At 41.4% G+C, this 15,139-nt stretch overlaps 1 protein-coding gene across 21 annotated transcripts in view; it reads right to left on the minus strand.

Annotated features, from left to right (window-relative positions):
- Positions 1 to 15,139, minus strand: part of ABLIM1 (actin binding LIM protein 1) — a 403,495-nt gene that overhangs the window by 140,037 nt on the left and 248,319 nt on the right. For all 21 annotated transcript variants that reach the window (XM_003922182.4, XM_003922180.4, XM_039464994.2 and 18 more), the window contains 2 exons: positions 7,788 to 7,971; positions 3,710 to 3,819 (listed from right to left, as the gene is read on the minus strand). In XM_003922182.4, the coding sequence (XP_003922231.2) occupies positions 3,710 to 3,819; positions 7,788 to 7,971 (294 nt within the window). The remainder of the gene's footprint in view (positions 1 to 3,709; positions 3,820 to 7,787; positions 7,972 to 15,139) is intronic.

Below are 15,139 nucleotides of genomic sequence, written 5' to 3' on the forward strand. Positions count from 1 at the left end.
GAGTTCTCCAGTGGGAGTTCTTCCTAAACCAGAACAATAGACATGGCAGCTGCTAAGCAGCTGAAATCAAAAGGCTGTATCTTTCCTCAGTAAGCTCAGAGACTCTTTCATATAAATGTCACTCCATCCACTTCGCTTGTGTTTCTCTACCTATCTACTGTGCTCCCCTCCTATTTAGTGATTATGGGAAACCAGTCACAGAATGTGAAATAAAGCTGTGGTTCAGAAGAGCAAATTCATTTCTGAACAGAATATTTCAAAGGAAAAAGAGGACCGTGGCCTTGACTTTCTGGTAAATTTCATTGACTCTGTGAATATTATCAAGGGAGAGATTCACACTTAAAAAGGCCACTTTCTATTTCCATTTAGGAAGCTTTACTCAGTTTAAAAGGGAAAAGAGCTAATGCATACTGGGCTTAATAGCTAGGTGATGGGTTGATAGGTGCAGCAAATCACCATGGCACATGTTTACCCATGTAACAAACCTGCATGTCCTGTACGTGTACCCTGGAATTTAAAAAAAAAATTAAAATTTTTTAAAAAGGCATAAAAAAGGAACTAAAGCCACATAGGCTAGTTTTAAAGTATAGAGCAATTCTTGAAGAGTTACGAATAGCAAACAAGTGTTTTCTAATTACGCTTCAATGAATTTCTGAAACTTGCCAAAAATTCCCATTGCTTTAATATTTGTGTGCCTGTCTCGTCTGGGTAATTTGCAAGTGTGTATCCATATAAAAGAGCTTTATTTTTTATAGACACTCACATACCCCATAAATGCCATTTGAGTACTTATTTAAATAGACAAGTACTTGTTAAAAATAAAGATACCCTGACCAAAGCGGTTGCATAGCAATGGGATTTCATCCATTGGAAGCAAAGGAGAAAATACGACTTGGTCCAACAATCTGCACATAAGCAATGATTGTTAAATCTAATATTAAACATGCAATGCTTTGAGTTAGATATTCTTCATTTACATGAATATAACATGTATGCCATATAAAAACAGAAAATATAAAGAAACAATTTTAATAAAAATCAGAATCAACATTGTGGTAGACTTGTGACTAGGAAATGTGTTCCCAAATTACACGGCAATGCTTCTTGGAATTCCAGCACTTTGGGAGGCGGAGGCAGGTGGATCACGAGGTCAGGAGTTTGAGATGAACCTGACCAACATGGTGAAACCCTGTCTCTAAGAAAAATACAAAAATTAGCCTGGCGTGGTGGCACTTGCCTGTAATCCCAGCTACTCAGGAGGCCGAGGCACGAGAATCACTTAAACCAGGGAGGTGGTGGTTGCAGTGAGTCGAGATTGGGTCACTGCACTCCAGCCTGCATGACAGAGTAAGACTCCGTCTCAAAAAAATAAATAAATAAATAAAAAATCAGACTTCTATTTCTCTTTTTTTTTTTTTTTTTGAGACGGAGTTTCGCTCTTGTTACCCAGGCTGGAGTGCAATGGCGCGATCTCAGCTCACCGCAACCTCCGCCTCCTGGGTTCAGGCAATTCTCCTGCCTCAGCCTCCTGAGTAGCTGGGATTACAGGCACGCGCCACCATGCCCAGCTAATTTTTTTGTATTTTTAGTAGAGACGGGGTTTCACCAGGATGGTCTCGATCTCTTGACCTCGTGATCCACCCGCCTCGGCCCCCCAAAGTGCTGGGATTACAGGCTTGAGCCACCACGCCCAGCCCAGACTTCTATTTCTTAAACCAAACAATGAGAGTATTAGATTTAGATTTAAAAAGGAGACAGCATGAACAAAAAACCAGGAGCCAGAAGACCTGCATCTGACCCTATCTTATTAGATAGCTTATGTGACCTTAAGTATGCCCATGAGCCTCACTTTCCCCACCTAGTAAAAAAACATAGTTAGACCAAAGGACTTCACAGTGAGGACACAGCCATTCCCATGACAGGCCATGTCATGTCCCATGACATGATTCTCTGCTACAGCTGTCACCGTATCCTGGAAATCATCACAATCATAAAAGCCTCTTTTTCTTAACTCGGCAAGAATTCCTTCAAAGTTTTTGGTGATGTACTTTCAAAGCAAGCCCTCCCAAATAATGGGGTGATGATTCCCACTGGAGGTTACCTTCCCAGTGACCTGAGGGTGACTGTCTCTCTTGTGTTTGGGGCAGGGTAGTAAGAATGGTGAAGGACTCAAAACCCTACTACGGGTCTAAGACGGCGCCTTGCTTTGTAGCTGTCATCCTACCCAAGCCGCTGTTATTTGTCAGCAAGTCACATAAATTCACATGCCAAGGATCCAGTCACGTGTGCTGAATAAGATGTACTAATACGTGTATTTTCTTCTTTCCTCCCAATGGTCGAAATCCAATTTCTATGCAAATGCTTTAGTCAGAACATTTATATTTTTAACAAGTATAAGACTTCAAATTTAATAGGAAGATTTGAAATCACTATTATAAATTGCACTGAATTTCTCTGGTGCATAAGTGGTTTATCTCATTCTTACCTATTAAGACTCACTTAAGAGCTTAAAGACATTTATTCCAAGTCTCCCAAGGATTGGCCAAAGCCGTGGAAACTAAGGCAAATCTCTAGTTCACTTCCTGAAGTCCCAGGAAAGAGACGGGAATAGAGCTTCCTTGCTTGGTGCCCACAATTCATAATGCATCAACTTCATGTGTGTGTTAACTGGTCTACTCGAGGTTATTTCACAGAAGAAATGGTTCAATTTGGCCAAATATTTTTATTTGGGGATAAGTAGGTTCTCTATGGATTCTGACAGGTCAGATAAGACCTTGTAAATAATGACAAGTCCCTGGATATATGTACAGCTGGTTTCCACACTTTCTTCAAATGTTTCCTTAGGTATCATCTTTGAGAGAAGTATTCTCTGCCCCATATAAATGCAGCTCTTTTATTCTGCTTTAATTTTGTTCCTAATTTAATTTTTTTCACATATTAGATTTTTTGTGTATACCAAGGAATTTCTGGGTCACATGGTAGTTTGTTAATTCATTCATTTTTTTCTTTCTTTTCTTTTTTTCTTCCTTTTTTTTTTTTTTTTTTGGAGATAGTCTAGCTTTGTCACATAGGCTGGAGTGCGGTGGTGCAATCTCAGCTCACTGCAACCTCAACCTTCACCTCCCAGGCTCAAGCCATCCTCCCATCTCAGCCTCCCACATAGCTGGCACTACAGACGCTCTATCATACCCAGCCAGTTTTTGCATTTTTTTGTAGAGATGGGGTTTTGTCATGTTGCCCAGACTGTTTTTCATGAGCCTGAAGCAATCCTCCTGCCTCGGCCTCCCAAAGTGCTGGGATTACAGTCACGAGACACCACGCCTGGCCTATTTTTAATTTCTTTAGGAACCTCCATGCTGTTTTCCAAAACGCCTGCATTAATAATCCACATTCCCATCAACAGTGTTCAAGGGTTCCCTTTTCTCCACACCTAGGCTGACACTTGTCACCTCCTGCCTTTTTTATAATAGCCATCCTAACAGGTGTGAGGTGGTATCTTATGATTTGCATTTCTCTTATGACTGATAACATTGAACACCTTTTCATGTACCTGTTGGTCACCTTAATGTCATCTTTGGAGAAATATCTATTCAGGTAGATAGATGACTCTCATTTCCAGCTAACAGGTTTTCTCAAAAAGGAAGGCACCTGCCTGAGCTACCTCTGGACTACACAGGTATTCATGTCAGTAGGTCATGGGGGCACTTACTGCTGGAGAAGGTGGTTTCTTTCGGACTGGATGACATCGGCTGTGCACAGAGTTGACAAAGGCAGTCTCTCCCATTGAATGTGACTCGGTCTCCAGGTGGAAACGGGCGCCTGGAGACAGAAAGACATAGCCCTCAAGGTTATTGCAGCAATTTCATTCCTTTTCCTCATTCCTTCTGCTTGCTGCCCTCCGGTGCTCATTCATTTCTTGGAGAAGCAGCAGCCAACATGTCTGAAACACGGTCATAACCAAGCCAGCCAGCTGGAGACAGTCTAAACAAATAAATGTGCCTCATTTTGAGAAGGGGAAGGTACTGGTTCTAAGGGCAACCAGGTAGTAAAATGGAATGATTTACCTCCACTCATTAGCGAAGATGTTCCAACAAGTCACCTAGCAAGGCACACAGAACAGTAAATTTCCAAATGGAAAGTCCTTCATGAAAAAATATTTTAAATACCATAAATTCCCAGTGAAGTTTAAGGCCCCGCCCCAGGAGAACTGGCTACAGGTCAAGCAATAAGAAGTAAGTCTTTCGGTTCCCTGGGACTGTGCCTAGAATTCTGTGATGATTATGCAGAATCAGATTTTGCTAGACATCTACATGGGTGAACTGAATGTTTTGTGGTACTGGAGATCCAGTCCCTTATAAACTGGGAGAAATAGGACAGGCTGTAAATATCCATTTAAGAATTCATATTAGCTTCATTTCAGAAAGATAATTTCTCTTCATAGTAGGTGTTCATTAAAAGCAGCATATTTGGCAAAAATATTGCCTTCTGCATGTAGATCAGTTTCTTCTCCCAGGTACCAGGCAGACAGCCTTTTTAAAAAGTCAATAATTAGTAGACATATCACAGTTTCTATGCCCACTCACTTGCACTTGGTCTATGTGCCAATAATCTCCATCAATGTGATTTTTCAAATGTGTGATGCTGTCAATTAGAAAATGTGAAACTCACAAGCCGAATGTCACCACAAATCTGAGTCAGAAGCCATTACTTAAGAGCAAGTAGCAGCTTTTGGACATTCATTTTTACTTCCACAGCTGCTAAGTCCCCTTTAAGTTGCCCCTCCGTTGCCTAACAATTGGCAATTAACTGTAATAAACACATAGAGGTAAAATTGGACTTAAAACGACCCCACAAATGTGGCCAGTTCCAGTCATCACGGAGAGTTTTAAATTCTTACACCCTTACACTTTAGAAGTCCTGAGGACAGTTGGTGTCCTCTCCACGTGTGGAGCTATGTCACTTTCCACGGTACAGTGAAGGCTCAGAGAGGTAGAGTAACACGCCTGGATTGACCAGCTAGGGAGATCAGGCCACAGGGAGGTGCAGCTGGCACCACCAACTCAGAACTTGATTTAAGAATAAAAAAATCGCACTCCGCTGAATGCCAGTCTCCCTACTGCTTCAAACTCATTAGCTAAACCTCAACAACTCTTAAATCTGTTCTGTAAGGAAGGTGTCAGGAAGTCAAGGGCCCACTTGACACAAGAAGCACAGGTTCTTTTGCTTGTGACCACGCCAGGCCTGGACCTGGACACAGCATTTAAAGAGGGATGCATGCTCCACGGCTGACCCTGAAGTTGCAGGACCCCAAGAATAAGTGCCTTTTACATGTTGCATTCCCCCAGAGGCAACTCACTTACCCCACTCAAGCCCAAGGCTTTCTTCCCATCCAAGCTTATTATTATTTTAGACCCGAGTCTCACATCGATCCTTTATGGGACAGGCCAGAATCCAGTTCTCAACTTGGGCCAGGGCTTCTGAAGTGTGAGTTTCGTTGTTTTATAAATAGCTCTTTTCAGGAATTTCCTCCCTCCCTGTATCCTCTGCCCTTACTGGATAACTTCCTTCTTTCATTTGCATAATAGAATGAGACCTGGATTTAGAGTTAGAAAACTTGAGTTTAAACCATTAACTTGGGAATGTCCCTTAAACTGTGAGCCTCAAAGTCACTCTAGAGATATTAACTCTTGGTTCCCTTCACAGAATTGCTAAGAGGGTTAAATTAACTTCTGTATGAATATAACTTATTAGCTATAAAGGAGGCCCCCAATTCAAGCAGAATTATTGTCATTCAGCAGCAGGAGAGGCAGTAGTAACAGTTAGTACTCCTTTGCTGCCCCAAATGTCCAGGGACAGGGTCATAGTTAATAAATCTTTGTATATCATTATACTAACTTCAAAGCAGTGACCTCTCAGGGTCAGGATCAGAATCGCTCTTAGAGTTTACTGGGAACAGGGCCTTCCAGCCTGGCTGAGTAACATACTTGAGAACCCTCAGAAACTACTAAATTAGCATGCAGGTTTTGGGAGAAAATAGCCTAGAAATGGATCTTTTTAGAGAGACCTTCATCTCTAGGCCATTCCCACCCCATCCAGGAGATTCCAGTGATCAGCCAGGCTTGAAAAATCACTCGTATCTAGTTCACAGCTTCTCATTCTAAGGTGGAGGCAATTGTCTTGAAAAAGCTAATTCACACAGGTCTCAACGCAATCTGGGAAGTAAGACTAGGCCTTGAGGCTCAGTGCCAGCCCAGGACTCTTAGCCAGGCTGTGTACCACAGCCTGAAAAGGGAAAAATCAGGAAAGAACTCTGCTTTTGATTAAATACAGAAAAATATTCAGTTCATTCATCCAGAATTGTAAAATTATGATTCTTAAAAAATAAAAGGGAGAAATGAGCGAATACTTAGCTATAAAGATATTATGAATGTTTTGTGTCTTATGATTTATTTATCAGTATTATCTTGTTAATTATACAATATTGAATCTACCCTTCTAGAGCTTACATCTTTCTGGCTTAGAAACATAAAATGCTGAAAAGCAGACAACACATCTCCTCTGAGCTGGAATTTTTAGAAAGGCATAGCAAATAGATCACCACTTCAAAAGGCACTGGATTGCCAAATTGTCAAATTAGAATGGATCAATAAAGCAGCTGACCCTTGGTGGTGATTCCTAGTTATAGGAATCAAACCTATCTTAGTTTTATAACATGCAGCCCTCAAAACACAAAAACGACAAAAAAACCACACCACATTTGCTCACTCATACTACTCTCTGGCTGATCATTCTATTTTATTTTTAAATAAAATAAATTTTATTCTTATTTATTTATTTATTTATTTTGAGATGAAGTCTCGCTCTGTCACACAGGCTGGAGTGCAGTGGTGTGCTCTCAGCTCACTGCAGCCTCCATTTCTGGGTTCAAGCGATTCTCCTGCCTCAGCCTCCCAAGTAGTGCACCACCACGCCCAGCTAATTTTTTTGAATTTTTAATAGAGAGAAAGTTCAACATATTGAGCAGGCTGGTCTCAAACTCCTGATCACTCAGGTGATCTGCCTGCCTCAGCCTCCCAAAGTACTGGGATTATAAGGGTGAGCTACCATGCCCAGACTGACTGGTCATTTTAATCAAGCTGGTTTGCACTATTAAGATTTAACCTTGGTAGATATGTAGAGAGCAGGGGCTGGCAAATATTTCCCCCTAAAGATGAGGCTGTATATTTTTTAAGACTTTGCAGACCATAAGGTCTCTGTCACAACGACTCAACTCTGCTGCTGCAGTGTGGAAGCAGCCATAGGCCACACACAACAGTGGGAGTGGCTGCGTTCCAATAGAACTTTATCCACAAAAACAGGTATTGGGCCTAATTCAGCCCATGGGACACAGTTTGCCACCCCCTATTATAGATTAAAGAGACCATTTTAAACACACACACACATGCCTAAGAATTATACTTCCAAATAAGCTTTATCCTTCTAAGCAGTTATACCATTACCCCCTGATGTTTTTATTACCCAAAAATGTTTTGAGAGCCAGAGCTGCTTCAGAATGGGTTTCAGTCTTCTCAAAATCAGTCCTATTACTTTGCAGAGGACACCACGCATACGGTTTCCAATTCATCTACTTTTTTACTAAGACCGATAGATAGTACAATCAGAAAGAAGTCTACGGGTAAGACTATGTGCTACTGAAACCAACGGTATATAATCCAAGCTCTAACAGCCCCAACCAGCATTTCCCTGTTGGAGGAAGCTGTAGGCTTTGGAAAGATAAGCTCACTTACTTGCAGATAGTACAAGCAAAGCAATTGGGATGGTAGGTCTTGCCCAGAGCGGTCACGACTTCTCCTTCCACGAATTCCCCACAGCCATGGCAGCGTGTCCCGTACATCCGCTGGTAGTCCAGGGTGCAGAGATACTCTCCGTTCTTTATGAAAAAGCCCCCTTGTGCCAGGTCACAGCCACACACTGTAGAAAGAAAAGTTCACATCTGGTCATTATCTGCCACACTGCTGAGCCGCACTCCTTCTACTGAATACTGACTGGTTGCTTACTCTATGATCTCAATGGTTTGGGGCTAGGGAGGGGACTGGTACAAAGAGCTATTTATTACTGGGCTCTGACCCTCCCCTTGGGAGAGATGCAATAGCTCATACAAGTAAAATCCACTCGCTAGGTCTCAATGGCTTTTGTGACATGTCTAAGATTCAGAGATAATCAAACACCCTTTGATAGAAAGATACCCTTGGTTCAGGCTGTCTCAAATATGAACAAAGGTGTCCCTGGCAGTGTGCTATTTAGGAAAGGTGCCCACTGCCTGCCCACACAACTGCATGGCTTGGGCCAAGATTGTTATGGAGTTGAGTAATAAATTTCCATTATACCAAAAGCAGTAGCTGGAATTTCCGATAGCTATTTTTTTCACACTTTGGAACTACTTTCCCACTGCTATGAAAAATTCAGACATTTCATTTTCTCTTTGTGCAGTAAATAGAATGAGCCAATTATTTCTAAGTTATGGAGAGAGAAAAAATGAACAGGCAAAGGAGGAAAGACCTGTCATTTGGCTGCTTTATTGTATCTAGATTTTGGCATCTCTTTCTGACAGTACAGCTGTGGATTAGGGAGATAGTGCGAACAGGCAGTGGGAGCTTGGGCCTGGTCTACGTGTTCAGACAAGACCAGAGAAGGTCACAACAACTTGTCTGTAAATAAAACCCAAAGCAGTCCCTGACAGTAAAGATTTTTCTCTGCCAAATGACTGAGAAGCAACAGCCAAAACTGGAAATCTCTGACCTTACCCCCACTAGCCCCAAGGTCAACTGATTCCAATTTACAATTCCTGAGGCAAGGAATCTAGGATTCGTCTAGATTATTTGGTACTCAGTTGGGGTGGAATTCAATCAATAAACTGCTTTCCTAAGGACCTGCTAGAATGCTTCCAGGGTTCATCTGCTGAGTTCCCATGACTCCTTAATGCATCTAGATGAACTAGGGCTGAGCAACAGGAAGGTTCTGATGAAAGTCACAACTCCCCCACCTTCAGTCAGGACTCTTCACTAACTACAAGCTACTGAAGACATTCAAGGTGACCCGGAACCCACAAACAAGCTTTCCATTGTGGATTCACCAGTCTCTGTTTAGATCAACACTCCACAGCCATGACCTTCTTCTTTGCCATTTACTATTAAGTAATCCAACATTATGGTCTGAGTCCATCATGCCTGAAACTGACCACCCTATAATACTCCTGTGATCATATTATCTGGAAAACAGCTCGTTCACCACCTGCTGCCTCCTCTCACCTACCTGCCAACCTCTCCTCTTTCCCCACTGTTCTCCCACCTGCTACTTCCTCCCTAAATGGGTCCTGTGGGTCTAGGGAACCCATATATGGACTAGCCTCATTCTGATTGAAAATTCCTTCAGCAGCAATATGCAGTCTGGGTGTAGAGGGTCAGAGAACCTTAGAGTGTTTTCTTCAATATCTGTCTATGTACATATCTTACTTTTCTACAAGATGGCAAGGTACTTGAAGGGTGAGAGTCTTCTTTTGATTCTTCTTCAGGACCCTAATTGTATCTAATATAAAACAGGAAACACAATGTATGAAAAAATTGAATCCTGCCTGAAACTTGGCAGGCTCCCACTGATTTCACTCCTCAGTGACATCAAATTCTGATGACTGCTATTTTTCCAACTTAGGATTTCTCAAAGCCATGAGAAGTGACAAAACAATGCGTTTGGATTACTGGCAATTCCCTAAATTTTCTCCTCCAATCACCTATGGTTTAAAAATGCACAGTCTTTATACAAAGATCTGGTGTCAATAGGGTAATCTGGTGGCAATACACAAAAATAGATTGAGACAGTTTCAAAGCTAATTCTAAATGTTTAGAAATTCTTTGTATTTATTGCTTTCTTAGGGCACCTCTCTGCAGCCTTTTCCAGGTCATATGGTTTTGTGAAATTGACATCTACTATCCTTTATTAATAAAGTCCTAGTTTCTATGAACATAATGTAGCCTTAAAAATGAATTCTTAGCACTACTGAGAGATGCTATGTTACAAACTGTGCCCTATTATGATTTGATTTGGCTATTTCCTTAAATTCAAAGTAGTGCTCAAGGTAGCGTACCAAACCATATCATTATTTCTGGTGGTTTATACAAGGAAACCAGTGTTTGACAAGATTCACAGAGGAAGGTGTTCTTAAAGGCATATATAACAAGCAGTGAGAAGGGGAGCCTGTGATGCCAATACCTAAAAGATATTTAACATGATTACATTTGCTAAGAATGGACCAGCTGTCACAATTTCAGACTCTTGCCTCTCCAGCTTCCCCAGGCTTTACTTTCCTGCTTTTTCTCCTCTGTCTACTCCTTCTCAGTCTCAGCAGCCGGATCCCTAAATGCAGGTCACTCCCATGGGTGCCATCTCCTTCCTCTGTAATCTAAGGAACTCCCTGGGAACAGATCTCATCCACTCTCATAGCCTCACTTACGACTTTATGCAAGGGATGCTCAAATCAATGATCTCTCTCTGTGATGTCTTCCCCAAGCTTTAGATGCCGATTTGTAGCTGTCTGATGGGCACAGACAGACCCCATGCCTATCTCAAACCCAGAATTTCAAAACACACCCTATTCTCACAGTTTCTCTGCCATCTCCCTTATAAAACCTTCTGCTATTCTTTTTCTGTTCCCTTTCTCATCAAAATGGTAGCTGCATCCATTCTCCAACTCTTACATCAACATCAACATTTTCTTTTCTTTTTTTTTCTTTGAGACAGAGTTTTGCCCTTGTTGCCCAGGCTAGAGTGCAATGGCATAATCTCGGCTCACTGAAATCTCTACCTCCCAGATTCAAGCAATTCTCCTGCCTCAGCCTCCTGAGTAGCTGGGATTACAGGCATGTGTTACCACGCTCAGCTAATTTTGTATTTTTAGTAGAGATGGGGTTTCACCCTGTTGGTCAGGCTGGTGTCAAACACCTAACCTCAGGTGATCTGCCCACCTCAGCCTCCCAAAATGCTGGAATTACAGGCATGAGCCACTGCGCCCGGCCAATATCAACATTTTCAACTGGACCAAATCCAACCCATTTCCCCAATGAGATGTTTCTTCTTATTATTATTCTTTTTATGAGATGGAGTTTTGTTCTTTGTTGACCAGGCTGGAGTACAGTGGTGTGATCTCGGCTCACTACAATCCCTGCCTCCTGGGTTCAAGCAATTCTCCTGTCTCAGTCTTTCAAGTAGCTGGGATTACAGGTGCCTGCCACCATGCCTGGCTAATTTTTATATTTTTAGTAAAGACAGGGTTTCACTATGTTGGCCAGGCTGGTCTCGAACTCCTGACCTCAGGTGATCTGCCCACCTTGGCCTCCCAAAGTGCTGGGATTACAGGCATAAGCCATTGTGCCCAGCCCAATGAGGTGTTTCTTGGATCCATTCCCTCCTCTGCCTTCTTGCTGTCACTACTCAAAACCTGGTCTTCAGCACTGCTCTGCTGTAGTAAAACGTTTTTTTAAAACAGCGTTTGTATTGGCAGGAAAAGAAAAACAACAGGAAACAATCTAAACATTCATTACCAGAAAAATAGTTCAATAAAGTGTGCTATGTCCAGTCTAGGAGTTGGTATTAAAAAGAATGAATTTAGCCCTCTGAGTTGCGGATACTGATAGCCCTCTAGGTCAGGCGTCCCCAAACTATGGCCCGCGGGCCGCATGCGGCCCCCTGAGGCCATTTATCCGGCCCCCCGCCGCACTTCAGGAAGGGGCACCTCTTTCATTGGTGGTCATTGAGAGGAGCACAGTATGTGGCGGCCCTCCAACGGTCTGAGGGACAGTGAACTGGCCCCCTGTGTAAAAAGTTTGGGGACGCCTGCTGTAGGTTGTAGACATTGATCTGTCTGTGATACATTGTTAAGCGAAAAGAACAAATGTCACAGAGTAAACAATTTTGATAATCCTATTTTTAGATATGTCTAGCTGTGTTTTATGAACAGGGAAAATTTACAAACAGAACCATCACATTGGTTCTCTCAGGAGGGTCAAGAATTATTGATTTTTTTCTTCAATAGTCATGTGTCAGTCCATTTTGTGACTTTATTTTTAATTGTGACGAAATACATATAACAAAGAATGTACCATCCGAATCACATTTAAGTGTACAGGTCAGTGGCTTCAGGTACATTCCCATTGTGTGCACCCATCACTGCCACGCATCCACCGAACTCTTTCCATCTTGCAAAACTAGAATTCTGTACCCACTAAAATCCCTATTCCCTCTTCCTCCAGCCCAGGGCAACCCCATTCTACTTTCTGTCTCTATGAATTTAACTCCTCTAAGTTCTTCATATAAATAGAAGTTCACCTTTAATAATAATAATGTTAAGAAAAATTATCCACAACTTATAAACAAAGTAAAGGAAGGAAAGCATGTTGTCTAAATGTCATACTGGAGCACTGTTTAACAGCTCATACAAGGATTATTTCATTATCCAGGGGGGACCAGATCTGTGTTGGACAAGCCCTTTCCTATTGATCAAAGGCCCAGACTTTATAAGTTAATGTTAACTTTTATATTCTTGTCCAGTAGAGATGCAGATGACTTCTGTCTGGTTTTACTATTGTCTTGAACCATGAATCAGTTTTACATCTAGCCCAGCCATCTTATTCTGACATCCCTTTTTGAATGTCTTTATAACCCACTTTTTAATTTTATTTTATATATACATAGGTAGAGAGACAGAGGCACGGTCTTGCTCTGTTGCCCAGCCTGGAGTGCAGTGGCATGATCATAGCTCATTGCAGCCTTGAACTCCTGGGTGTAAGAAAACCTCCTGCCTCAGCCTCCCAAGTAGCTTAAGACTACAAGCATGTGCCACCATGCCCAACTAATTTTTAAATTTTTTTGGATAGACAGGCAGCTTTCTTGCTATGTTACACAGGCTGGTCTTGAACTCTTGGCCTCAAGTGATCTTCCTGTCTTGGCCTCCCAAAGTTCTGGGATTATAGGCATGAGCCACTGCACCCAGTCAATCCAACTTTAGTTCTCCTTGGAACCAACTTCATCATCCTGCTGGTTCTGTCATTAATAAGTTGAATAAATCTTTGATACATGTTCATTCCAGATTTGTATGAGAGCACTCTATTTTTTGAAAATTATGCTTTGACAAAGGCATTAGTCTTTTTAAGCAAAAATATCTAAAGGTGAACATTAATTTTTTTTTACAAAAGCCTTTGTCTGTTTGATATTAACAACTTAGCAAATAATCTTCTCTGATGGCACAAAGCAAAACTTTCACATCTAAATGATCACAAACATCTCAATTAGTAAGGTCAAACTTCAGTAGGGTATAACTTTGGGTTCTCCATTAGTCTTTAGCTGACAGTTAACATACGCCCAGGGAAAAGCATAGATTTCTTTCATTAAAAAATAGGGCTTCTAGTGAAAGAGATTAATTGCTTTTTTCTGATCAATTATTTAAAACATTCCCCACTCAAGGTCCCAACTGAATCCTGCCCTGTTTTGCCATCGCCAGAGCCTGGCTACAAAAAGTCCTGTGCCTTGTGGATGCTATGCTCTGGAATTCATTCTCTAGAAACCACTGAATACAATCAACTACTAGCTAAGGAAGAACATGTACATCCAAGAAATTTTATATAAAAGTTGCAAAATTAGTAACAGGCATATTTTTAAAAGCTGAAATCTTTTTTAAAAAGTAACAGGAGCTGCCCATGTGGTAAAAATAGCATGGAACAGGAGGGGAACAAAGTATGGGGGTGTCCATGAGGGTGAAAACAGAACAGTATTTTAGTGGCATCAACAGGGCTTCAGTAGCAACTATTTCTTCAACCTTCTAAAAACAGTAGTAACATTTTATGTTCCAACAAATTCATTGCAACAACACTCCATCTGCCTGTCCACTAGTTCCTACTGCCAAACATTTAAGAGAATGGGTCATACCTAAAACTCCACCGAATGGTAGATTTAGGGGTAAAAGACATTTTCTTCATCCACATCAGTAGATTGAACATCTCTTTCTTGTACTACTGCTCCTATACGGGTTTTAATCAACTTGTACCAGTAAGAGAGGGAGGGATGCTAAGCAAACATGATCAATGTTTTCAATTCAGTTTTGAGCAACATGAGCATTTTAATTGGGTTGCCAGCAGCCTTGGATGGGTCATTTCTTCTCTTTCCTGGGGAAATCCATCTAGCATGCTGCCAGGTGGTCAGCTCTTCTCAGGGAAGAAGGAGCCCTTCTGAATTTGCCCCATGAAAGTTCTGGGACCCATCTTATACTCCCCTCGTTTCCAGTGATGAGGGCCATGTGCTCTAGATGTACTACTTTACCCGTAGGCCAAAATCCTGTTCCACATACTTCAAAATGATAAGAGTTATCTAAGACAAACTCACAGCCAGTATGCGAGTAGGCAAAAGCTAGAAGCATCCCCATTAAGAACTGGAGCAAGGCAAGCATGCCAACTCTCACTGCTCCATAGAGCTGGAAGTCCTAGCCAGAGTAATTAGGTAAGAAAAAGAAATAAAAGGCATCCAGCAAAAGAAGTCATCAAACGGTCTCTCTTTGCTGATGCTATTATTCTATACCTGGAAAACCCTAAAGACTCCACCAAAAGGCTCCTAGAACTGATAAATTATTTCAGGATACAAAATATACAAAAATCAGTATGATGTCTATACACCAAGAAAGTTCAAGCTGAGAGCCAAGTCAAGAATGTAATCCCACTTACAACAGCCACACATACAAAAACACCTAGGACTCCATCTAACCAAGGAGATGCAAAATGTCTACAAGGAGAATGAAACACTGCTGAAAAAATCATAGATGACACAAACAAAAAAAACACATTACATGCTCATGGACTGGAAGAATCAAACTTGTTAAAATGGCCATACTGAGCAAAACAATCTACAGATTTAAGGCTATTCTTATGGAATTCCCAACATCATTTTTCATAGAATTACAAAAATCTATTCTAAAATTGGAAGAAATATGGAACCAAAAAAGGGCCTGAATAACCAAAGCAATCCTAAGCAAAAGAAACAAAGCTAGAGGCATCACATTATCTGACTTCAAACTATACTACAAGGCTACAGTAACCAAAAG

The sequence above is a fragment of the Saimiri boliviensis genome, chromosome 12, assembly GCF_048565385.1.
Source record: "Saimiri boliviensis isolate mSaiBol1 chromosome 12, mSaiBol1.pri, whole genome shotgun sequence".
NCBI classification, from domain to species: domain Eukaryota; kingdom Metazoa; phylum Chordata; class Mammalia; order Primates; family Cebidae; genus Saimiri; species Saimiri boliviensis.